Source organism: Hyperoodon ampullatus, assembly GCF_949752795.1.
Source record: "Hyperoodon ampullatus genome assembly, chromosome: 1".
In the NCBI taxonomy this organism is placed as follows: Eukaryota; Metazoa; Chordata; class Mammalia; order Artiodactyla; family Ziphiidae; genus Hyperoodon; species Hyperoodon ampullatus.
In genome coordinates, this window is record NC_136914.1 from 177,345,777 (window position 1) to 177,370,534 (window position 24,758).

At 47.6% G+C, this 24,758-nt stretch overlaps 1 protein-coding gene across 1 annotated transcript; it reads left to right on the plus strand.

The window, feature by feature from the left end:
• Positions 1-428: 428 nt before the first annotated feature.
• SLC34A2 (solute carrier family 34 member 2) lies at positions 429-23,990 on the plus strand (the record flags this gene model as incomplete). The annotated part of the gene is made up of 13 exons (XM_079706072.1): positions 429-556; positions 9,516-9,630; positions 9,734-9,868; positions 10,912-11,040; positions 12,519-12,662; positions 14,084-14,195; positions 17,080-17,275; positions 18,065-18,160; positions 18,591-18,711; positions 19,875-20,042; positions 21,428-21,544; positions 21,643-21,767; positions 23,385-23,990. Exons 2-13 carry the CDS (start codon positions 9,519-9,521, stop codon positions 23,988-23,990), a joined length of 2,061 nt encoding a protein of 686 aa, XP_079562198.1. The 5' UTR covers positions 429-556; positions 9,516-9,518.
• Positions 23,991-24,758: the final 768 nt, after the last annotated feature.

The window sequence follows — 24,758 nt, forward strand, 5'->3', positions numbered from 1 at the left end:
CCGAGCTACGAGGGCAGAAAGCATCCCGGAGCCTGATAAGGCGAACAATCCTGGCTTTGTTTGGAAAGATTTGTCCCTGAGTTTCCAGTTGGCTTCTGTCTATGTCTCAACGTCTCTGACCTCTTCAGCCTTAGAGGAGCTAAACTAGAAGGTTCAGGTTCTTGGGGAGGAGGAAGCCGGGGACACGGAGACCCCCTAAACCGCCTTGGCTGGGATCTCGGGCGGCCTGCGACGGGGCGGGGTGGGCGTGCAGCAGCCGGGGGCTCTGGGCGCGGGGACACTGGCCGCCTTTCGGGAGCGGGGGGCCGTCTGAGGTTTCTCCCCGCAGCCCGGCCGCCTCTTTCCTCGGCGCAGCGGGCGAGGTCACGATGGGCTCATTAAGCCGGCGGGTAAGTAGTGCCCCGGCGGCGGCCGCAGGCGGTCCTGGAATGTGCGAGGGGCGTGATGACTGCAGCGGCCGCCGGCCTTTTTGCGCAACACCCTCCTGATATATATCAGCGCGCCCGCGCTCCACCTGGGTGCCTGCTCCGGTCCATTACCTGCGCAGAGAGTGCGGGTGAGTACCGCCGCTGGGATCAGGGCGCTTCCTCCTCCCTTCTGGCTCTTGAAAGAACCTTAATTCACTTTTAATTTACTTAATTCTTTTAGATCTCCCTCTATCCTGACCTCAAGGAACTTCGCTGGCTTTGGGCTTGGAAGAGAAAAACATAACCTCCCCCAAATTTTCAGATTTTTCTTTTTCTTCTGACTGTTTCTACTTACTGTTGCCGCTGTTGTTTTTGTTTCAACTCCTATGACTACACTCTTAGTAGTGGCATACTTGGGGATTCTAAAATAATAGATGTTTGGGGATTCCTACCCCGTAGGAATCAGGACTAGTGTGTTCTCTTTTTGGTCATTAACTAGCTGTGTGATCTGAGGGAGGTCCCTGTGTGCCCCTGGACCTCAGTTTCTCCCTCTTTACAAGAAGGGGAACAGAATGGTCGGTCTTTTCTGCTGTCTTTCCTTCGCTGAAAATTCCAGGTTTGGGTGGCTGTCCAGTGATGCCGTGCCTCCCCCAGTGTGACTTCCACGTGCTACTGTTCTAGTTTGTAGGGTTATTTATCTAATCTGACTTGCAAGATACAGTCCTGGTTTGCTGGTCCCATCAGGGCAGGCAGCATCAGACAACCTTCCGCTTGTCTTTGGAAAACAGAGCCCACAATTTTTCAGTGTTTTCGGAGTCAAGGTACCAGGCTGGTGGGCTGGGGAGATGTGTGCAAGGTGTGGTTGTGTTGGGGAGCTCAAGCATCTCCAGGTCAGAAAGGGAGGCATGTGGAGTGGAGTTAATTCAGTCTTCAGATGCCCTGGGTAGCTGGTACTGAGGTGAAGAGAGTCTCTCCTTTTCCCTTAATGAGGAGGCAACTTTCTCAAACTTGTTGGTTTCACGGAGGTGGCTTGTGGATTTCATCACTTAGAATCCCCTTTTCCTGCCTGTTTAGGTTCACCAAGAGATTTGTGTTCGCTTTGCTTGCTCCAGCCCTGTTTGACTTTTTCCTTTCCTGGCTCCTGTGCTGGAATTCTTTAACCTGTTGTCAGTTGAGTGTTCTTGAAAAAGTTGTGCCTCATGGCAGTAACCATTGTTTCAGATTGTTAAGTGTGTTTGAATCTCTCACCCCTGCCAGGCCAACTAGCTGATAACGATCTCTTCTCTATTTTTGTAACTTTGAGAACTGCATGCTTTGTAAAGGTTTGGGTGTTAAACTGCCCCCTCCAAAATCCACCCTAAGTCACTCAACTGTTTCACTGAAACAAGTCCCCAGTGGCGGGAGGATGGATGTCTGGGTTATTGCTGCTAGACACGAGTCAGACATAAATGTAGCCTGAATTCACTTTAATGAAGAAAACATCTTCTCAGGATCAGTGATTTAGAATAAAATTTTAATTTTTAGCTACTTTCCACCCCGCCTTCCTCCTGCCTTCCCCCCAACTCCACCCTGGGGACAGAAAGGCAGTATCAGCTGGGAGCAGTCAGGGCATCCCAGAGAATTAATTCATCCCAGTGAATTTAAAAATGCAAAACAGTACAGAAAGAAGGCTGCAAAAAGATTGCAAGATGTTTATAGATGCTTATCTTTTATAAATTAGCCCTTTTAAACCTCTGCCCCCCCAAAATTACAAAATAATTGATATGGTTAAAGTTAATTGGAGGATTTATTTTAAAATATCATAAATACAGATTGAAAGCACACTGTGAGGGAGGGTGTGGTTTGGTAAGAGGGCCTTAGGTTAAAGCAGCAGGGTAAACATCTTTTTTTTTTTTTTTTTTTTTTTTTTGCGGTACGCGGGCCTCTCACTGTCATGGCCTCTCCCGTTGCGGAGCACAGGCTCCGGACGCCCAGGCCCAGCGGCCGTGGCTCACGGGCCTAGCGCTCCATGGCATGTGGGATCTTCCCAGACCGGGGCACGAACCCGCGTCCCCTGCATCGGCAGGCGGACTCTCAACCACTGCGCCACCAGGGAAGCCCTAAACATCTTTTTAAAATCCTATTAGTGCATATCTTCCAAAGTCTAAAGCCATTCATCAAGGTAAAACTGAGCCAATTGATTCTCTGTCTCACATGCTTCCCTCCTCCACCACCCTGTTCTCTGGGGATTATTTTGCTTTGTGATGGCTAGAGGAAGCTGAAGGAAAGTAACCACTGCCCTCTTGGGAATTTCTGAAGTCTTGGTCATTCTTTCAAAGTATAAGGTAATATTTCTTGAGAACATTGGAGTCAGAATACCCAAGCTTGAGTTGTCTCTGAAGGCTTAGTGCGATTTGAAGCAATTCATTTCTTTGTGCCTCGGTTTCCTTTTCTGTAGAATGGGGATAACATTGGTACTAAGGTATAAATACTTCAAGCAAATGGACAGGAATACATCAAGTGCTTGTGAGATTAAACAGGTTAATTTGTGAACAGGGCTTACTGCAGTGCCTGGCACAAATCACTCAGTAAGTATTTGGCTGGCAGACACTGTCTGCACTGTCCTGCCTGCTGGGAGCTCAAGGTCATTCTCCCTGTGCTTGTGGAGGCCACAGCCCGGTGGGAAAATGCCTGCGTATTGAGGTCTCTCAGCAGGAGGATGCCCCGTGCCTCCTTCCTCCTCTCCCCACTTCTTCAGATGGCCTTGAGCTGCTGCTGTTCGGATCGCAGGTGGCCCCAGAACAGGTCCTGGTTGGAGAGGCTCAAACAATGCAGACCATAGGGGTTGGGTGACTTCCAAGTACCCTACATTTCCCTGCTGCCCAGGTCTGAGAAGGCTGAGCAGTTTATTTTCCTTGGCCTACAAGAGTTCCTCTTGGCATTGGGTACACATGTGGATGCAGGAAATTGAGCCAAAAGAGTTATCAATACAGCCAGCTCAAATTATAGGGAGGAGCTTGGGGTGGGGGCACGGGAGCAGATGTGCAGTCATAGTCACTAATCTTGTGCCTGGGCAATAAAAAACACTCTTCTGGGTATTAGTACCAAACTGCCAAAAGGGATGACTTTACCCTTCTCTGCTTTTGGCAGATAGCAGGAGAGTGCTAGAGTACAACCTTGGGGGAAGGCGGGGAGAGGGAACAGCTGAATCAGAGGAATAGGGATGGGAGAAAGGCTTTGGAGGGGAACACAGGCTCCAAGGACCCCTCGGGCCCCCAAACCCCTTCCCAAGGGAATTGGGTTCCAGACAGGCTAGTGTCTGCCACACCCCTGGGAGTAGTGGCCTCAGATTCAGGCTACATCTGTCTGGCCAGTACCTACTAAAAGTCTTGGCATATGCCGAATCCAGGCCTCTGGTATGCCTGAGCCTTTGTAGGGAATCAGCAGCCTGCCGTTAGAGCATCTTAGCTGGCATTTCCATCTGTCTGAATGACTAGGCAAGAGTGACCCCTGCAGAGGTGTGAGCCCAGCCAGCTATCTCAGACACCTTCAGAGCCTCCACTGAGCCTGGACCTGAGGCGTCTTGCTGCCCTGATGCGGCCCAGAGCATAACTGCTCCTTCCTGTCTTGGCACGTGGCTGAGAGCTCTATCGAAAGCCTCTCCGGCTTTGGAACCAGCAGTCCTGGGTTGAAATCCTGACTATCCCTAGGTAGCTGTGGACTTTTTTTTTTCCCGGCCTTGCTGTGGGGCATGTGAGTCCTTAGTTCCCTCAGCAGGGATCGAACCCACGCCCCCTTCATTGGGAGCGTGGAGTCTTAGCCACTGGACCACCAGGGAAATCTCACTGTGGGACTTTTGAAATTTTTCTGTGCCTCAGTTTCTTTGTAAACTGGAAAGAAGACTTCCTTATTATAAGATTTAATGAGGTCACAGACCACATAGGACACTCCCCATGGCAAAACAAACGTTAGATCCTTTTTTCTTAGGTGCTTTGGATTCATTTGTCAGCACAAATATTTACCGAGGTCCACTCAGCTGTGCACTGAGATGAAGAGCTTATGCTCTGGGGCAAAGTGGAGTTGAGGCTGTTCATTGTTTGTGATGCAATTCATTTCACAAAGTTCTGAGTGTTCACTCTGCCAGACACTCTGCTCGGGGCCTCACCTACACTCATTAATCAATTAGTCTCACAACAGCTCAGTGAGTATTCTCCCCATTTTTGAGATGATGAAACCGAGGCTCAGGGTCACACACAGTGAGTGACAGGGCTCTGCAAGGCTCTCACCTACTGCATGGTTCTCTCTCTCCCAGTGCTATGTGACAAGCGCTAGGGTATCAGCGTACTGAACAGCTGCCTAGTCTCGGGACTAATCATGGGCCGTTTGCTCCAAGCTCTCCTTTACTCCAAATCTGCGGGGTGAGCCTACTTGGAGCATTGGGGCTTTGCTGGCTGGGGAGTCCGGGGGAATGGGGCTCCAGAGCCACGCTGCCTAATGCAATGGTTGTGTGCCAGGTGGCCTGCATTTCCCCACTTGCCAGGTCCTGAGAAGAGCAACTTGAGCCGGGGCGGTGGGGTGGTGTTGTTGGTGCAGGGGTGCAGGGTGGGGGAGGGCTGGGAGCCGGAGAAGGCGGGGCAGCTGCCTCAGAATGTCCTGGGCTGGGTTAGATGACTCCTGGTTGCCTGCCCCTCTGGGGGACAGTGCTTCGGTGTGTGGACCTGCACCTCCTCTCCTTACCTGCAGGCGACTAGCACAGTGAAAGTCCAGTGAGTGATGGTGGAGTAGATGAATGTACCAGGAAATGAAGAACAATGGCCCCTCGGTGTCTGCGGGAATTGATTCCAGGACTTTCCCAGAGTCCCGTGTATAAAATGGTGTAACATTCGCACATAACCAATGCGATCCTCCCATATACTTTAACTCATCTCCAGACAGATTATTTATAATACCTAATACAGTGTAAATGCTATGTAAATAGTTGTAAATACAACGTAAACACTGTGGAAATAGTTGCCTGTGTGCTGGAAATTCAGCTCTTGCTTTTTGGAACTTTCTGGAATATGTTTTTTCCCCCTGAATGTTTTCCATCTGTGGTTGGTTGAGTCCATAGATGCAGAAGCCAAGGATAAGGAGGGCCTACTGACCTGGATGAGGAGAAATGATTGCTTCATCAGGGAAAATTTGTAAAGGGGATTTGGGCTTCTGACAAATGGCTGAACTTGGAGTAGGGGAAGCAAGATTTCCAGGAAGGAAGAGTAGAGAATTTCATTAGAAAGTTGCCTTTGGTTCTTGGTGATGCTGATTAATAGTAAATGAGGACCCAGGACGTGGAAGGGAAGGAAGCCAGCACAGGCCTCGCACAGAGGAAGTATTCAAGGTGCCCTAGCTTGTGGGATCCCTTACAGCCATATTCTACTCCTTTCTGTCCAGTTCAGTGGAAATGGGTGTCTGCCCATTCTGTTGCTTGTATTATTGTGAATTACTTGGATGTCAGACCATAGACGTGTCTGTGTCTGTTTCTGAGTTCGCTAGACGCTTTGTTCACTTCTTGAAAGAAAATGATTCTGATCAGTCAGAAATCCAGTCACCGGAAACAGTTTAAATAATAACACCTTACTGCTGATGAGAATTCCCAGGTGGCACTGCTGTGACATCCTGGTTGCAGCTTCTTGATACAGTTGCTCCATCCAGCAGATCTTGGCCAACCCAACTTGCATATGATGATGAGGAACAGCACTCATCAGTAAGATTCAGGCTTGATTTGTTTCCTGGTCATGATCAATGTGGGTCTACGACACAGCAAACCTTCTAGGGTTTCCCTCAGCAAACGCTATATGTTGACTCCTCCATTCACAAATGTACAGTACCTACTATGTGTAGTCTACTGAATGCTGGGAGGAAAATCCTAACAGGGTTTCTGCCCTCTAAAACTTAAATTCTAGTTGAGAAGGCAGTATAAGTGTGCATAAATGATAGGAGAACAACCCTAGGGTGAATTACGATTATAAGAGAGAGAAAGATGGTAGAAGGTGGCAATCTCCAAATTTTTCCTTCAGAATGCCCCCAAGAGCAGAAAGGCAGATATTTAAATCCTTGGAGGTCTGTAAGCCCAGAACAGCCAGTTGCAAGCTCAAAGCAGTTTTTTGTGCTCTGTTTTCTTTCCTTAATTTTTAATTATACATCTTGCATTTTGTACTATAATATGTCCATGCTCATTTTAGTATGATCCTTGATAATCACACAAGGTTTACACTATGTCAGTCACTGTTCTGAGAGCTTTTAAAACATGACACACTTGATCATCACAATAACCCTTCATAGGATTAGTCAAATGTAAATCATCCACTGGTCACATTATTTAACATTCCCTTGCCCCAATTGTGTGGGTTAAAGCAGTGCTCCAGGAAGATATGTCTGTCACAGCCAAGGATATTGGGGATATGGCCCATAGCCTCACTGACAGGTGGAGAGCTGTGTTTAAAAACTGGCTGTGTCACTCACCTACTGGGTGACTTTGAACAAGTTGCTTAAATGTCTTGGAGCTCCAGTTTTTTCCCATTTGTAAATGGCGATGCTCACCACCCCTTTCTTGCCTAAAGACTAAATGACATAATATGTGTCAAGTACCAGCACAGCCCCTGTCACCTCTTTGGTACTCATTAAAGTGATAGTTGTTGTTATCAGAAATCAGTTAAAAGGTATTGCAGTAATGTGTGATGGAGTGCCAGATGAGTCACACCGGTAGGACACATGCTTGAGTGGCTGCAGGAGACTCTGAATTCAAACTGACCTGTGTCCAAGGCTCTACCATGTGGGACCTTGGGCAAGTTATAAGTCTCCTTGTGCTTGAGTTTCTTCATCTGTATCATGGGAGAATAAAAACACCTCCCCAAATGGGTGGCAGTGAGGTGGGGCACAGCCTGGCTCAATAAGTATTGGCTTTTGCTGGCCAGGCAGGTCCCAGTATCCTGCTCAGAAAGCGCACGAGGCCTGTTGTGTGTCAGGCCCTGTGCTGGGTGCTTCTTACGCTGAAAAGAAAGACCTGGCCTATGCCTTCCTGGAAGCCAATGACTGCAGGATGTTCCCTGTGATCACAGAAGTGTGTGCCATGCGCTGCAGCTGCATGGGGAAAGTCGAAAAGTTCCCTGGGCCAAACAAATTCACGAAGTCCTCTCATGATGGGGACTCACAGAATCAGCTTCTTTTAACTTCTAGCTTTGTCAGTATGAGTGACAGTAACAATACAGGTGTCCTGAACCATTTTACCTTTGTGGGTTTGGGGGTTGGGCTGCATCTCTTAAAAGAATATGGAAAGTTCAGATAGAAGAAAATAATCACAGACAATCCTATCACCCACTCTGAACCCCATGGAACATTGCTGGTTCCTTACTGAGATCATACTGTGAATGGGACATAAATGTGCCTTTTATTCACAATTCATCTAAAACATTTTCCTGGGTTTTTTTTTTTTTTTGGTTTGGTTTGCCGGTTCTTTATAACATTTTTAACGGCATGCTATTATGCTGCATGGATGTACCATAGTTAATACAATAGTTTCCTGTTTCTATTTTTCACTCTGTAAATTATAGTGCATTTTGGCCTGCATCACATTCATTCATCAACCAATATTTATTGGGCACTGTCAATGTCCCAGGCAGAGCTGTAGACGCTGAGGATGCAGTTATGAGTAAGACAAAGCCCCCTTTCTTGGTAGAGCTTACATTCTGGTAGGCAGGAAATAGATCCATTGAAGAAAGATAGGAAAGGAAACGCATAGACAAAGGTTCTGGGAAACCCTCTCCAAAGAGGTGATCAGAGCAAGGCAGGTGGTTTCGGTTTTCTGAGGAAAAAAAATGTTCCTAGATTCTTCTTCTTTTTTAAAAATTTTATTTATTTTTTTATATAGCAGGTTCTTATTAGTTATCCATTTTTCCTAGATTCTTAATTCCTAGAAGTGAAATTATCGGGTCAGAGATATTTGAAAAATATAGGGCATTTGAGGCATTTCGCCAACTGCTTTCCAGAGCTTCAGCTGTGCTTATTTCACTGCATCTTCTCCAGAGTGACATATTATACTTAAATTTTTATTTATTTTTTGCTAATTTGATAGTTGAAAGTTATCTCACTGTTTTGGTTTGCATATCTTGGGTCGCTGATGAGGCTGAACTCCTTTTCTGTAATAAGTATTTTAGCCACTTGTACTTCCTGTCCTGTGAATTGTTCGTTCCAGTCCTTTGGGCCGCATTGTCTGATGTGTCAGGACAAGGACTGCGAGTAGTGGACGTCCTGGCTTGTCGGGAGCCAGGCTTCCTCTCCATGGAACCGAGAAAGCCTTTGTTGAGAAAATGGGTTATGAGGAAGTCTCTGTCAAAGGCTGGGAAGAATGTAGTTCTGACAAAGGGTCATTAATTCAGGCAGCATAGCCTAGTAATCATTGCTACTATTTACCGGGCACTTTCTAGGCATCACTATTAATCTCATAACCCTGCAAAGCATGAAGAATTGTCCCCATTTTATAGATGGCTCAGAGGCATAAAGGGACTTGCCTAAACACACACCCACTGAGAAGCGGCTCCTGTGGGATTTGAACCAGATCTAATGTGTCATGCTTCTCATAGAAGACCCAGTAGCAGGTAAAGCAGGTAGAATGTGTATGAGCGTATACATAGACGTTAAGTCCACTGGATGAGGTTTGGCACAGATCTGCAGGTGAACTTGTCCCTTAATGAGCAGCAGGTGGGGAGCCCATTGGAGCGTTGTGAGGACTTGGTGGTACCACAAGGTGATGAAGATGAATGGGTCCGTGTTCCCTTTCAGACTAAGGGAGAGAGTCAAGACAGAGGCCAAGACAGACATTAGAGCAATCAAAGGAAGATCAACTGATGTATATAGATTTGTGGCTTTGGAAAAATTGGAAACAGTGGTTTGACTTAGTGACAGCCTGGGTGAGTGATTGAGGGAGGCCTACAGAGGTGTGAAATATGGTGCTTAAGGGTCCATACTTAGAAGGTATAAGGACGAAATCCCTTAACTCCCCCAAATCTTTGCAACCACTGGAACTTCTTGTCGCAGAAACTGAGTGTGCCTCCTTTCAGTGGCTAGTTCTGTAAGCTGTTTTCCCATCCACAGACCATGGCTCCTTGGCCTGAGTTGGAAAATGCCCAGTCTAACTCGGATAAATACATCGAAGGGGCCGCCGGTCAGCAGTCCACCACACCCGCAAAAGGCAAGGAGAGCGGCAAAAGTAAGTACCACCCCTCCAGCCCTGGGCTGGCCCCCTGGGAGGACACCAGGAGACCCAGGCTTGGTTCCTTATTCCTCATGGTCTTCACTGCTTGTTTGGGCAGATGACACTGACACCTCTGTCACCAAGATTGAACTTCTGCCCTCTTATTCCACCACGGCACTGATAGAGGAGCCCACAGAGGTGGAAGACCCCTGGAACCTGCCCGAGCTTCAGGACACAGGGATCAAGTGGTCAGGTAAATGAGGCCAGCCGGGGCAGGCGGGAAGGGACTGCCCGTCGGCAAGGGATTGAGGCTACTAGCTTCACAGCGTCACCTCCTTCGTGTCAGCCTCTCCCTTCCATTGTTTAAGCAAAGGTCCTGGCTAGGGGATGCCACCCAGGTTAAGAGTCAAGCATCCTGTGATGACCGGGGGATGTTTCTGTTCTTTCATTCATTCATTCAACAAATGTGGGCCGGCACCGGGGTTATAACCAGGCCAGACCCTGTGCTGCTCTTTATAATCCATTTTGTGCTGAACCCAGGTACTGTCCAGTGCTGCAGATGCAGCAGTAAATAGATGAGGCCCTGCCTCTGAGAGCCCCGGGGGTTGGGGGAGAGGAGTCCCCTCACCTAAATGTGGGCATCAGGGAAGGCTTGCAGAAGACAGACTATACAGACAGAACAGCTGGGGTGCAAGCAAATGCTGTACTTCTTTTCCAGGCAGGGTGTGAGGTCTGTGCGGATCAGACAGCTGGGAGGGTAAAGGAGCTGGGAGGAGGTGAGAACCATTTTACAAGTGAGTGTGGAAAACAGCCACCAAGGAGGTAGCCTTCCAGGATGTATGAGGGCCCAAGCCCTCCCAGATGGAGGCTGTGATGGCTGCCTTGCGGCCACTTTGTAGAAAGTATTCTGTGCGGTTCTGAAGGTGCTTAGGACAGCCATTATCTCTGACCCCACCCTTAGCAAGGGGCAAGTGCTCTTAACGGCTTATCAGTGACCCTGGTTCAGCCCAGCACAAGCATGTGCCCTGCTTGGCCTGTGTGTGCCCCAGGGCCCACTGACCCCTCCTCCCAGAGCCAAATGCTTTAGAGACATTTCACCACAGGTTTCAATTAAATGGAGTACAGTGGTAGTTGCTTTGAAAACTGCAGCCGTGGACACAACCCATCTCTAGGTCTTGTGATCCATAAGATTACAGCTGCCTGGCTGGGAGGGGAGGTGGGGGAGTTCCGAGCTCATTGTCAAACTTCTCAGTGTTGCGGACACTAAAAGCCTCCATGCCTTTTCCCCTTCCCCAGAGAGAGACACCAAAGGGAAGATTCTCTGTGTCTTCCAAGGGATTGGGAAATTTATTCTACTTCTGGTATTTCTCTACTTCTTCGTGTGCTCCTTGGATGTCCTCAGCAGTGCCTTCCAGCTGGTTGGAGGTATGGATGGAAGAGGTCAAAAGTCTGGGTTGGGGGCGGTGTTCTCATTGAATTTGGTTTGGAAAGTCACAACTCCAGCAGGCCCTCTCCAGCTGCAGCCTCCTGGAGTATTTTAGGACTGGAAGCCACCTCAGATCATCTTGTGAAGTCATGCCCCCATTTTACAGAAAGGAAAACTGAGGCCCATGAAAGAGCTATGACTGGCTGGCTGAAGTGGCTTAGGCCAGAGCCAGGGCTAGAGCCAAGCCCAAGCGATCAGCTCCATGTGTTTGTCTATGAACACTGGACAGGAAGCTGTTTGACCTAAAGGTTCATCTGAGGGATCCCTGCTGTCTTTGGGCTTCCCCACCTGAGGGGATTATTGAATAAGAGTGTTCTTAGGCTAAAGCCACTGCTAAAAATCAAAGCTGGCCCTTTGCTGGAGAAGGATAGGGGTCCTGTGCTAGGTGATCTGCATTCAGAGCAGTTGCCTAAACACCTCCCACAACTGAGTGTGGCTATGGAGGGTGAGGCGACCTGGAATGTAATCACCATACATTTGGTCACCTGTGTATCCCTGATGGGCGGCAACAGTAAGAGCCAACACTTTGAATGCCTACTGAGGTAGGCACTTCCAGGGGCATTGTCTTAAACATTCCATCCCAAAAGTCCTTCCCACTTACAGAGGAATAGGCCAAGGCTCAAGAAGGTCACCGCCCTGCACTGAGTTTCACAGCCATAATTGTCATAGTGGGATTTAAACTCAGATCCAGTGACATGGAAGACCATAGGTTTCTGCACCCTTTGGTGCCTTTCTTGAGAACTCATCTTTGTGACCTGGGAGAACTGAGAAAGTGTGAGGAGCAGACCGACTTGCTGGATGCCACTCTGGTCCCCCTGGTCCAAGGCAGCATCAGTAAGGGGACTTGCACTCTATCTCAGACAAGTCATTCCACTCTCCATTCTCTGGGCCTCAGTCTTTTTTAAAAAATGTATTGGAGGGTGGATTGATGGTCTCAGAGGCACATTCTCAAAAAGGACACTGCCAGAATTCAATTATAGGCTGGGGCTAAGGGCTGGGGTCTAAGAAGGTAGATAGAAAAGAATGAGAAGATCCACTTGGGTAAATCTTCTGAATTGGGAATACATCCCAGAGACAAGAATGAGGACATCAGGAGTTGCACTGGCACTCATCGGGCCAAGTACAGAGTTGAGGCCAGGTTCATGGAAAGAGAAGACTAGAGGGGGACTTGCTGATGAAAGTGGTTGAAGGATGGGAGGGTGTAGGGTGAAGGGACAAGAGGAACAGGGGTGGATGGGGAACTAGGTCACAGAGGCAGAGTCAGGGCATCAGAGAAGCACTGGGGAGAAGCCCGAGGAAGCAAGATGCCCAAGATAAGTCTGGAGGCTGGTACCTATGGCCAGCTGGTCTTGACAGAGACTTCTGTTACTCAGCGCCCACCTAACCCCCATCACGTGGCCATGGGTTTGTTTTTCAGGAAAGGTGGCCGGGCAGTTCTTCAGCAACAACTCCATCATGTCCAACCCTGTGGCGGGGCTGGTGATCGGGGTGCTAGTGACTGTCCTGGTGCAGAGTTCCAGTACCTCCTCATCCATTGTCGTCAGCATGGTGGCCTCCTCATGTGAGTCCAAGAACCCATGAGCCCAGATAACATTTCAGGCATTTCCCTGTTCAGCTGGGGAGGCTGGGATTTACTCTGAATGTGTCCAGGCTTATCACCATTACCTTCTTGTCTAACTATGATGTGTTCTGCTTAGATCATAGGCAGTCTCCTGTTTCCCTTCCCATAACTGAGTCTGAAAATTGGCCCCAAAGCTTGAAGACTCAGTTCTGAATTCTCTAGAACTGTGTTATCCTGTCCAGCAGCCACTAGCTACATGTGGCTATTTCATTTTATTTATTATTATTATTATTATTTGCGATACGTGGGCCTCTCACTGTTGTGGCCTCTCCTGTTGCAGAGCACAGGCTCCAGACACGCAGGCTCAGCGGCCATGGTTCATGGGCCCAGCCGCTCCGCTGCATGTGGGATCTTCCCAGACCGGGGCACGAACCCATGTCCCCTGCATCGGCAGGCGGGCTCTCAACCACTGCGCCACCAGGGAAGCCCCCTATTTCATTTTATTTAACCTTAAATTCAGCTGCTCAGCTGCAAGAGCTATATTTGAAGGGATCAGTAGTCATATGTGGCTAGCAGCTGCCATATTGGACCACATAGATTTAGAACATTTCCATCATCGCTGTCAGGGCTAAGAATAAAACCGTGTAATCACATCACACACTGGCTTTGGGGCAACTGAGTTTGGGGAGCTGACGTTCCAAACTTGAACCTGTTCAACATTTGCCCTGGCTAAATTGAGACAGACCCTCTGGGGTGGACCAGTTTGAACTGGTTAATTTTCAGCCCAAACCAGCATTTTAGCTAAAATTAACTAGAACTTTCGGGGTCCAAATTAGAAAAAGTTATTCATTACTTCTCCAAAATACTTTCATATGTTAGAACATGTGGCAATATATTAATTTTGTTAGAAAAAGAAATTATACTGCCATAAATTTGCCATAATAAATATACAAGTCCTTACACATTGTAAGGTCTCTTTTAAGCTACCCTTGCATCTGTAATAGGGAGGACAGAGGAATTTAGAAAGAAACTTTTAAACTGGGGTCCACAAAAGGGCTTTATGGAGACTCTGAATTCCCTGTAATTAAGTGCTGAAATTTTTTTTTATTTCACACTGTTTGATTTTATTTTTAATCCATAAGAATTAGACATTGAAACTGAACAATATTTTTCAGAAAGTAAAATTTTTTACTTATTTTTTTATTTTTAATTTTTTGGTACATGTGCATATTTCTGTAGTGAGCTGTCCACGCTTTTGTCAGATTCTCAGCGAGGTGCAGACCCTAAAGAGGTTAAGAACTGATGCTTTAGGGGATTGCCAGCCTGAATGTGATCAGCTTGCCTTGGGCCACACCAGGAACATGGCCAAGCTGCCTTCCTCAACTTACTAACTTGATAACTTACTCTTTTCCACCCTCCAGTGCTGAATGTGCAGGCTGCCGTCCCCATTATCATGGGGGCCAACATTGGGACCTCCATCACCAACACCATCGTGGCACTCATGCAGGCAGGTGACCGGAGTGAGTTCAGAAGGTAGGAGGCTCAGCATCAGCCTTTGCCACCACCCATTGGGATTGACCAGGTTGTCCTAACTACCGTTAACATTAGAGCATGTTTCTTATCCCTAGACCTCTTTAGAAATAGACACAGTGGAGTATGGCTGGGGTTGGGATCACATACTTATCAGTTGATTAAACTCAGTTCCCTGATATGCAGGGCTGGGATAATAGTTTCTATCACTGCCGTGTTGTCTAAAGGAATTAACACAATCATGCAGATAAATGCTTATCAAGGTGCTTGGCACACAGTCAGGGCTGCCTGAATACAAGTCCTAGCTAGAAGCTTGAGCTAGAAGCTTGACCTGTGGTGTAAAACAAGGCCAGTTAGAATAGGATTTACTGTCTCAGTTAGAAATCATCATTACCTCCTAAACCTTCCATTTTTGGCCAGCTCAACCCATACCACTTTTTCTTCTTCACTCACATGCCAATAAAAGGCAACATAGAGCCTTTGTGAATGTGTAAGATCTAAAAATGGGGCAGGATAAATACAGGCAAAGGAAACCCTTTTCTTCCAAAGTTTCATGCGAAAATTAAGCACATTTCCCAGCCTCTCTTCTAACTGGTGATGGGCTTTTTCCACAGCTTGTTAAAATAGAGAAGCAGTCCCCATCCAAAAAAACCAGACACTCTAAATTGAAAAAATACATGCCCCACAATGGTCATAGCATCATTATTTACCAAGATATGGAAGCAACTTAAGTGTCCATCAAGAGATGAATGGAAGAGTGATGCACACACGCACATGCCCACGCACACACACACAATGGAATACTACTCAGCCACAAAAAAAGAAAGAGATTTTGTCATTTGCAGCAACATGGATGGACTTGGAGGGCATTTTGCTAAATGAAATAAATCAGACAAAGAAAGACAAATACTATATGATATCACTTATATGTGAAATCTAAAAAATACAACAAACTAGTGAATATAACAAAAAAGAAGCAGATTCACAGATATGAGAACAAACTAGTGGTTACCAGTGGGGACAGGGAAGGGGGAGGGGCAAGATAGGAGTAGGGGAATAAGAGGTACAAACTATTAGATATAAAATAAGCTGCAAGGATGTATTGTGGGGAATATAGCCAATATTTTATAAGAGCTATAAATGGAGTATAACCTTGAAAAATCGTGAATCACTGTATTGAACACCTGTAGCTAATATAATATTGTACACCAACTATACTTCAACTGTGGCATCAGACATCATGAGACATCTGTGGCATCAGACAGATGACTGGCTGGCTGGGGGTCAGCTAACACCATCCCTCATCCATGGATGGCAGTGGATGTCCTCAGAGACATTCATTTTCCCTCAACCATGGCTAAAGTCTGGACCCTGATGAAATGTTCTGAGGTCTAAATAATAATACACATTACCCAGGGTGTTTGCTAATTTGATCTCCTCAAGAAGCTAAGCAGACTTTTCTATGCCCCATTTTATTAATATAGGAACACAAAGAGGTTAAGTAACTTCACTGAGGGGCATAGCTGGGACTCAGATCCAGGTTTTCTTATTGGAAATTTTGGTACAAAATTTTAGATATAAAATAAGCTGCAAGGATGTATTGTGGGGAATATAGCCAATATTTTATAAGAGCTATAAATGAAGTATAACCTTGAAAAATTGTGAATCACTGTATTGAACACCTGTAGCTAATATAATATTGTACACCAACTATACTTCAACTGTGGCATCAGACATCATGAGACATCTGTGGCACTGTTACGCTAATTTTTACCTCTGGGTGTATAAATATATGATCTATGAAAGTGCCTGCACATAGGAATATAATTGGCCTAGCTCACCCCCTGTTTGGAATATTTAAATAGATTGCTTTCAGTAACATCTTTGGAAATGTGTATCATTCTTTCCTGGTTATTTTTTCCTGGATAGATTACTGTATCAGACACACCTATAAGGCTCTTTAAACATTTTGCCAAACTACAAAGAAATATTTGTATCACTTTGCATCAGCAGTGTATGAAAATGTCTTAAATCACCCTCTCCAGGAAGAATAAGTTAACTTTGTAAAATATTAGTTAAGATGGTATGTGAAAATTTGTACTTGCAAATTTCTTTTATTACTGGTGAAGTTAAGCATTTCCCCCTGCATGTTTAATAGCTTCTGTCCCTCATGTCCCATCTTCTATTTGTTTTGGGTATTTCTTGACATGCAGAGTTTTTATAAAGGAAGATTTTTTCATTGAGGGAAAAAAACTATAGAGTTTTTTTTAATCTGGAGATAGGTAAGATGGAATTCAGGGGGGAATCAGTGAACCTTCTCCAGTAGATGCAAATTGTGGTATATATTAGCTTTATTTTCTGTAGAGACTGTTCAAATATTTGATCAAAGTCTCAAGATCTTACAGTTAAGAATTCAATTGTGTAGAAGGCTCTGATGGTAACCTTCATACTGGCCCCCGCCTTTCCAAAATCCATATGCATGATTTGAAACTGGTCTTGATGAAGTTTTCTCAAACAGTGCTCTGTGAACTAATAGTTGCAGCCAAAACACATCTAGTTCCCTTTTCCCCAAGCAGGGCAAACTGTGTACTGTCTGATCTGGTGGGAAAGGTTCTGCTGGACAGTGGGAGACAAGGGTCCTGGACCCAGTGCTCCTGCAGTGGTCTTCAATTCCTCCATGCTCACTGGCCTTTAGTTTCCTCATCTGTTGAATGGGGATCTTCATACCACTCACTTTGGGGATTGTTGTGAGAACAAAAGTGAGACTGTACACCTCTATGCACTCAGATAGGTGGCACCTGGCCGGTGATACAAGTGATGACCTGCCTAGATGGTGCCCAGTCGCTTGTTGGCTAATCAGGCTCGGGATGGGGTTCCCCTCCTGCAGGGCCTTTGCAGGGGCCACCGTCCATGACTTCTTCAACTGGCTGTCTGTGTTGGTGCTCCTGCCTCTGGAGGCTGCCACCCGTTACCTGGAGCGCCTGACCAACCTGGTAGTGGAGACCTTCAACTTCAAGAATGGAGAGGATGCCCCAGAGCTTCTGAAAGTTATCACAGATCCCTTCACGAAGCTCATTATCCAGGTAACTCGTCTTTCTGCAGAGAGGGAAAGGCCCCAACACCCTCCCCTGCTCCCCACTCACCGGGCTGGGACGGAAGAGATGGATGAGGGTCTGTAAAAACTGCCCTTTGGCTGCCTCTGAAAAAAGCCAAGGGAGGCAGAACTTCAGGGACACCCGATGAGATGGAGTAATTAGCCTTTATTATCTCCTTGATTTCAACAAGTGTATCATCTTTATTAGGATGGGGGCAGGTGGCGGGGGTGAGCGCTTCTCTAGACTCAAGGACTCTCTACTGGACACCTGGGCGCTTTGTTCCCACTACTGGCCTCAGCACCCATGGGCTCACTGATTAAAGTAGCACCCTGCTCCCAGCCAAAGAGGAAGAGTTTACTGCCTTTCCTTCCATCTCACCCCTCTGCTCACTAGGGTCTGTCCATATTATTGAAATAAATGAAAGAAGGCTTTGTGGATGTTGCCTTGGGGAGAAGGGGCCAGTTTGGACCTTGCCTTTTCACTCTTACCTTCTGTTTTTTTTTTCTGTCATTCAGTCATCTGATGAATATCTACTGCATGCTTCTTAGATACGGGTTCATTGTTCATACAATCATTCATTTATTGAGCACCCACTGACATCTGGGTGCTGCGCTCTGCCCTGAGAGTGCAGATAGAGTGAGTCCCAGCTCACCCTTTCAGTGCAGTTCACACCCTCACAGTCCGGTTCACATCCTCAGCCCCTTTTAACAGCTTAACATCTGTCCCACATCAGTTCTGAGAACGTGCTGACTCTCTTCTGTCCATTGCCTTCCTCAGCTGGATAAAAAAGTTATCAACCAAATTGCAATGAACGATGAAACAGCCAAAAACAAGAGTATGATCAAGATTTGGTGTAAAACTTTTACCAACATGGTAAGTTTCTGAGAATATTGCTGGGTGCGTGAACTCTTGTGTCTATACTTGATAAAGCAAGATCTTGCATTTAGATTGGGCATATAAAAGGTAAGGGGAAAGAAAAATCAGGGATTCCTGAAAAATCAAAACTAGCCAGTGAGAATCCTTAAGTTCTTGAATGCTAGATGGACAGACATTATACAGTAGGACAGACAGAACCAACCCACATCATGGACCCATTATTCCTGGCTTGTTATTTTCATGTCTCCTGGCTTACCTCTGGCTGCCTCCTTGCTCTCATTTATGGAGGGACCCATGGGAGCAGTGCATCATGCTTACGGTGCACGAATTGATATGGGTCTCCCCTGACGCCTCACATTTCCTGCCATTCCCCACCAGAAATGAGTGTTATGGACTGTACATAGCATTTCTCATGTTTGCCACCCAGACTGAGAGCAATGTCACCGTCCCCTCGCCTGACAACTGCACCTCTCCTTCCCTCTGTTGGACGGATGGTTTGCACACCTGGACCATCAAGAACGTGACCCACCAGGAGAACATTGCCAAGTGTGAGTGAAACTCACAGCATCAGCCTCCAGGACAGGCTGTCTGGGGTGATGATAGGTGTTTCCTATCTGTGTGGAGCCCCAGTAAATGAAGGAAAGAAGGGCAGTGAGATTCACTGAACACTAATCCTACACTGGCCAATGAGCTGTGAGCTTTCACAGCAGAGGAAACTAAGGCTTAGGGACAGGGGACAGGCCCAAGGTTCCCCCGTAAGGGGCAGAACTAGGACTTGATATTCAGTTCCTCTGGCAGTTCCAGGCGGATTCAGAACTCATCAACAGATACCAGAGTGCTCCTTCTGTGTGCTTCATACTCTCTTTGGCAGTACCTCTAGGGAGATGACAGCCTGATTTGAAGGAGATGTGGGGCACACACAGAACACATTCACCCTCAAGTCATCAGTCCCTACGGTACAGCAGGCCCCATATGGCAGGGCTATAGCACTGAACAAAGCAGTGAGCCTGCATGATGCTCCAGTTCTTTAAGAAGCTATACTGTTGCCTCTGGACTCTTTTATGGCCCTGACGTTAGTTCTTCTAATTATTTATATTCCTTATATACCCATTTGCACATCTCTTCTTCTCCTCCTCTCCGTGCACCCCACATTAATTCTGAGCCATATACCTTAATACTCCAGTTGTGTTTTACCTCACAGAATCAAGTGAACGTATCACCTCCCATGTTCTAGGTGCTATAATATCCATTGATATAACCATGTTTTTCTGGAATCATCATGGGGACACACAGGGGTTTTTAAAAAACACAAGGAGTTTTATAATTAACAATAGCTCCCACTCTGACTTGCCCATCCTACCCCACCTTGCTCCTCAAATACTTTCTTGTAGGCATCCTCATTATCATGAGTAAAACACAACATGGGATTTAGAGGCAGAAGAATGGGGCTGGAAACCTGGGTCTGCCCCTGGATTTCACTACATCTTCACCCTCATGAGATCCCATTGGCCAGAACATAGCCTCAGGGCTACACTTAGCTGCAAGGGAGGCTGGAAAGTGTGGTCTTTATTCTGGGCTACCTTGCTGTGTGTCAAGCTGACAACCAAGATTCTGTTACTCTGAGACAGAAGGATGCTGGGGAATAAGTAACAATCTGTGGCTGTCAAGGGTTCCATGCCTTCCTAACAAGGGCATGCTATGGTCTCTCCAGGCCGGCACATCTTCGTGAATTTCAACCTCCCAGATGTTGTTGTGGGCACCATTCTGCTGGTAGTCGCCCTGCTGGTCCTCTGTAGCTGCCTGATCCTAATTGTCAAGCTCTTGGGCTCTGTGCTCAGGGGGCAGGTAGCTGTTGTCATCAAGAAGACCATCAACACTGGTAAGCACACTGCCCCCCACTCTGGACCTTCTAGGGGATAGTGTCACTGTGGTCCCTCCAGGGGCGCTCCTTTTGATTCTCCTCTAGCCGTGGCCTCTGTATGGAGTTTCTCTCTGGGCTCTGATAAGTTGCGGAAGTTAAGATGCCATTCACCCTTGAAATCTTCCCTAGTGTCTTGGGTGGAGCCTGGGGAGAAAGCGCAAGCTTCCATCAGATGTTTGCAAGGTCCTGAGAGAGAGCCAGCTCAAATCCAGAGAGCTGTGAGATAGGCCTTCCTTCCTGGCAGGTTCCCTGTTTGCCCAGGACTTTACTGGGTCTGTCAGGATACCTTAGGAAAAGGTTAACAGAAGTCCATCATGGTCCCTACTTCCCTTTGACTCTTGGGAAGAAAATGTGGTTCTGGATAAATACCTCAGCATTTTGAGGCAGCCAGTCAGACTCCATTGCTGAGAACGGCGTCCTGGCCAATGAAAATATACCCTGTAAACTCTCCCTGTGAAATGGGGCCGAGGATATCTACCTCTCAGGGTTGTCATGAGGGTGAGCTGAGTACCCGTGCCCTGGATGCTTGCTGGCTGTGCAGGGCCTGATCCTGTGCTGGTGGTGCCGAGGGCGAGGTCTATAGGGCTTCCAAGCTGCTTCATATCCTCACTGCTCTTTTAGGTGGAAACAAAGGTGGAGGGTATGCAGTGTTGGGAGACCAGGACAGAAGGAAAGATAGAGGTCTGAATGCTCCAAGTGCTTTGTCGTTATTCAGCTGCTGTAGCACATTCTTGTAGGCTGGGTGGCTTAAACAACAGAAATTTGTTTCTCACAGTCCTGGAGACTGGGAGGTCCATGGTCAGGGTGCCAGCACAGTTGGGTTCTGGTGAGGACCCACTTACTGGTTTACAGATGGCTGCCTTCTCATTGTGTCCTCACATGGAAGAGAGAGTGGAGAGGAAGCAAGCTCTGCCTTCTATAAGGGTACTAATCCACTCATGAGGACTCCAACCTCATGACCTAATCACCTCCCAAAGGCCTCACTTCCTAATACAATCACATTAGGGGGTCAGGGTTTCAACATATGAATTGGGGGAGGGGGGAACGACACAAACATTCTGTCCATAACAGATGGGTTCAGCATTTAGAACTCCAGTGAAATGTACTTTTGTCTTCATAACACGTACCCACATCCTTGGTTCTACCATCTGGATATGCAAGGTGAAAGGATGCTGAAAATCCAGTTTGCAATTTCAGACTTGGTATGGGGTGGGGAGGATTTTACACAACCTCAACCTCTGGCCCAGCCGTGCACCCTGGGTCCTGTGGAGATGCCAGCTGGGCCTCCAACCCATGCCTTCCCCAGAAGGATTGTGACGCATCTCTTATCCTCTGTGTTCCAGATTTCCCTTTCCCCTTTGCCTGGGTGACTGGCTACCTGGCCATCCTTGTGGGGGCGGGGATGACCTTCATCGTTCAGAGCAGCTCTGTCTTCACGTCTGCTATGACCCCTCTGATCGGTGAGTTTCTCCCTGGGTCTCCCTCCGGTCGACATCACCATCTTCTGTCATCCTCTGGGGCTGATGCTAAGGGCTTTGTATTTTCACCCCGCCCCCAGGTATCGGTGTGATATCCATTGACAGGGCGTATCCACTCACGCTGGGCGCCAACATCGGTACCACCACCACCGCCATCTTGGCCGCCTTAGCTAGCCCAGGCAGTACTTTGAAGAGCTCGCTTCAGGTCAGGAAATGCTGCATGGGGCAGGGGCTCTGTGGGTGGGATCCAACCCTATCCATGGTCTTGTAAGCAGATGGTTTTTAACCAAGAAACCAAGCCAAGCTTTTCTCTGTTCTGTCCAAAACTGTGTTGTGGAGAAGCCACGGAGAGACAGATTTGAGAACAAAGCCATCTCCTCTTTAGAGTGGTAGTCAGTCTCCCATCACCAGTGGTTGTTTAAACAAAGGTGGGGTGGCCATTTTACTAGAGGCGGAAAGGGTATTCAGGAAGCATAGATACCACTTCCCGTCTCCTTGCCCTCCTCTTGGTGAACTCTGACTGGGCACTGGGAAGTCACCTGTGTCTTGAGCCTGGCATTGAGAAGAGTCAGGGGGACCTGCCTTGCCTGGATCAACTAGGTGACCTTGGGCAAGATGACCTTTGGTGTTTGAATCACTGTGCCACCATTTACACATGAAGTGCCCTTAGGTGACCTAACCTTTGAACATCAATTCCCTCATCTGAAAAATGGGAGCCATAATCCCTATCTCATTAGGATTATTATAAGGATCTGATGAGGCACTGTCTAAAGCCATGCTGTTGATAGAAATATAGAGTGAGGATAGAATATGTGAATCACCCATGAAATCTGAAATTTTTTAGTAGCCACAGTTTCGAAAGGTAAAAAAGGAACAGGGAGATTTTAATAATGTGTTTAATAATGTGTTTAATAATGTGTTTAATAATGTATTAATTTTAATAATGTGTTTGATTGAACCCATTATCATTTCAACATGTAATTGATCTAAAAATATGGTGATAGTTTACATTCCTTTTTGGACTAAGTCTTTGAAATCCAGTGTGTATTTTATGTTTTTGCCACATCTCAATGGAGAGTGGCTAATATATCGGACAGGGCTGGTCCAAAGCCCTTAGCATCATGCTTGGTACCTGGTGGGCACACCTAGCAAAGTGCAAAGTGCATGGCCTCTGGAGACAGGCTACCTGGGTTTGAATCTCATCTCCCACCTGTGTGACTCTAGGAAAATAGCTTGACCTCGTGGTGCCTCAGTTTCCTCCTACATGAAATGGAGATAATGTTGCCAACTCAGGATATTTTTTGAGGATTGAAGTAATCCATAAAAGGGCTTGGACTTGTTGCCTCCCCCCTAGTAAGCGCTCTATAAACATCAGCTGCTGCTGCTATTATCTTTATTAACTGTAGCCATCTTTCCTTGTCTCTCCCCTCCCTGAAATAGGGCCACTGAGCCAAGAAAGCCAGCTCTCTTGCACACCTTTCCTTCTGCCTCACCAGCTCTTAACTGCTCAGCTGGAAGCAGCAGGGTCAAGGCACTGGGTGGCAGCGGGCACATTCATGAAGTTCATTGTTAGATTTGGCCTAAAGGACTTCAGGCCCTGGAAACTGAGCTGTGATTCAGCCGGTCACCCACCTTGCCCTCCCTCGCCCTCCCTCCCTTACCCTCCCAGACACGTAGTAGGACCTCAGGTAATACGGGTCCCACTCTGGGCTGAGCTATGAAGACGAGGAAGACTCAGGCCTCTGCTACTAGACGACGCCCTCTTCTCCCCAACCCCACAGTGCAGCAGACCCCTTCACCTGTCCAACCTCTTGCGTTTCAGATTGCCCTGTGCCACTTTTTCTTCAACATCTCAGGCATCTTGCTGTGGTACCCAATCCCATTCACCCGCCTGCCCATCCGCCTGGCCAAGGGGCTGGGCAGCATCTCAGCTGAGTACCGCTGGTTTGCCGTCTTCTACCTGGTCACCTTCTTCTTCCTGATCCCTCTGGCAGTGTTTGGCCTCTCGCTGGTCGGCTGGCCAGTGCTGGTGGGTGTGGGAGCGCCCATCATCTTTGTGGTCTTCCTGGTGGTGGTCATCAGGCTCCTGCAGTCCCAGTGCCCGCGCGTCCTGCCCCACAAGCTCCAGAACTGGAACTTCCTGCCGCTGTGGATGCACTCGCTGAAGCCCTGGGACAAGCTCATCACCACGTTCACCGGCTGCTGCCAGAGGCTCTGCTGCCGTACCTGCTGTCTGCTGTGTGGCTGCCCCAAGTGCTGCCGCTGCAGCAAGTGCTGTGAAGACCTGCAGGAGGTGCAGGACATCCCCGTTAAGTCCCCTGAGGCTTTTGCTAACATGGCCATGGACAAAGAGGCCCAGGACGGGGTCCCCAAGTCCGAGGTGGATGCCTCGGGCACCAAAACCATTTCCAGCATCACAGCCTTGTAGGTAGGAGCTGCCTGGAGGCTGGAGGAGGGCCCCACCTCCACCTCTTCCTCCACCTCGGGAGGATTTATTCCCCGTTGAGAAATGACATCCATCCCGACTCTCATTCCCTGGCCCAGCGTATCAGCCTGCACAGCAGTTTCATCTCGGCCCCATGCTCCCTGGGTCTTCCAGGCCTGGAAAGGCACAGAACAACACTGAAAGAGAATTAGATAGTGAAACCTGGCCAGAGAGGTGATCACACCTGCTGCCACACACAGCTGGGTTGGTCAGTAGGACTTTTTTTTTCAGACCTTCCCCTTGCAAAGGAAAAGCCCCAAGGGAGGAATTTATGGCAGGTTCTTTGTCAAAGGTGCATATACACATACACTTTTCTTTATTATGATCCAGCTCAGACTTCTCTCTTTTACCAAAGACCAACTTGAACCAAGAGCAGCTGCCCCCATGTGTTCCAGAGCAGCCCGATTCAGGGGAAATGGTGTAATTGTTGGGGACTTGGGTGAAGACCATAGATGTGGGCCCTTCCCCCTTCTCAGTGCTCCCCACGTCCCCTGTCAGGGTTTTCTCACCCGGGCAGGGAGGGTTAGTTCCAGTAGTTCAGCTGCTGTGCCCTCAAGTTTCCAGGATGGGAGCCACATCAGAGCTACAGAGAGGGTCTCAGAGAGCTTTGGTTCACCCGGCGCTCCGGTCTTCATAAGAAGAGAGTGGTCCTATCCCTGAGCTGGCAGGTGGAGGATGAGAGCTGGGAAATGGGAAACATCTGGGGGAGAT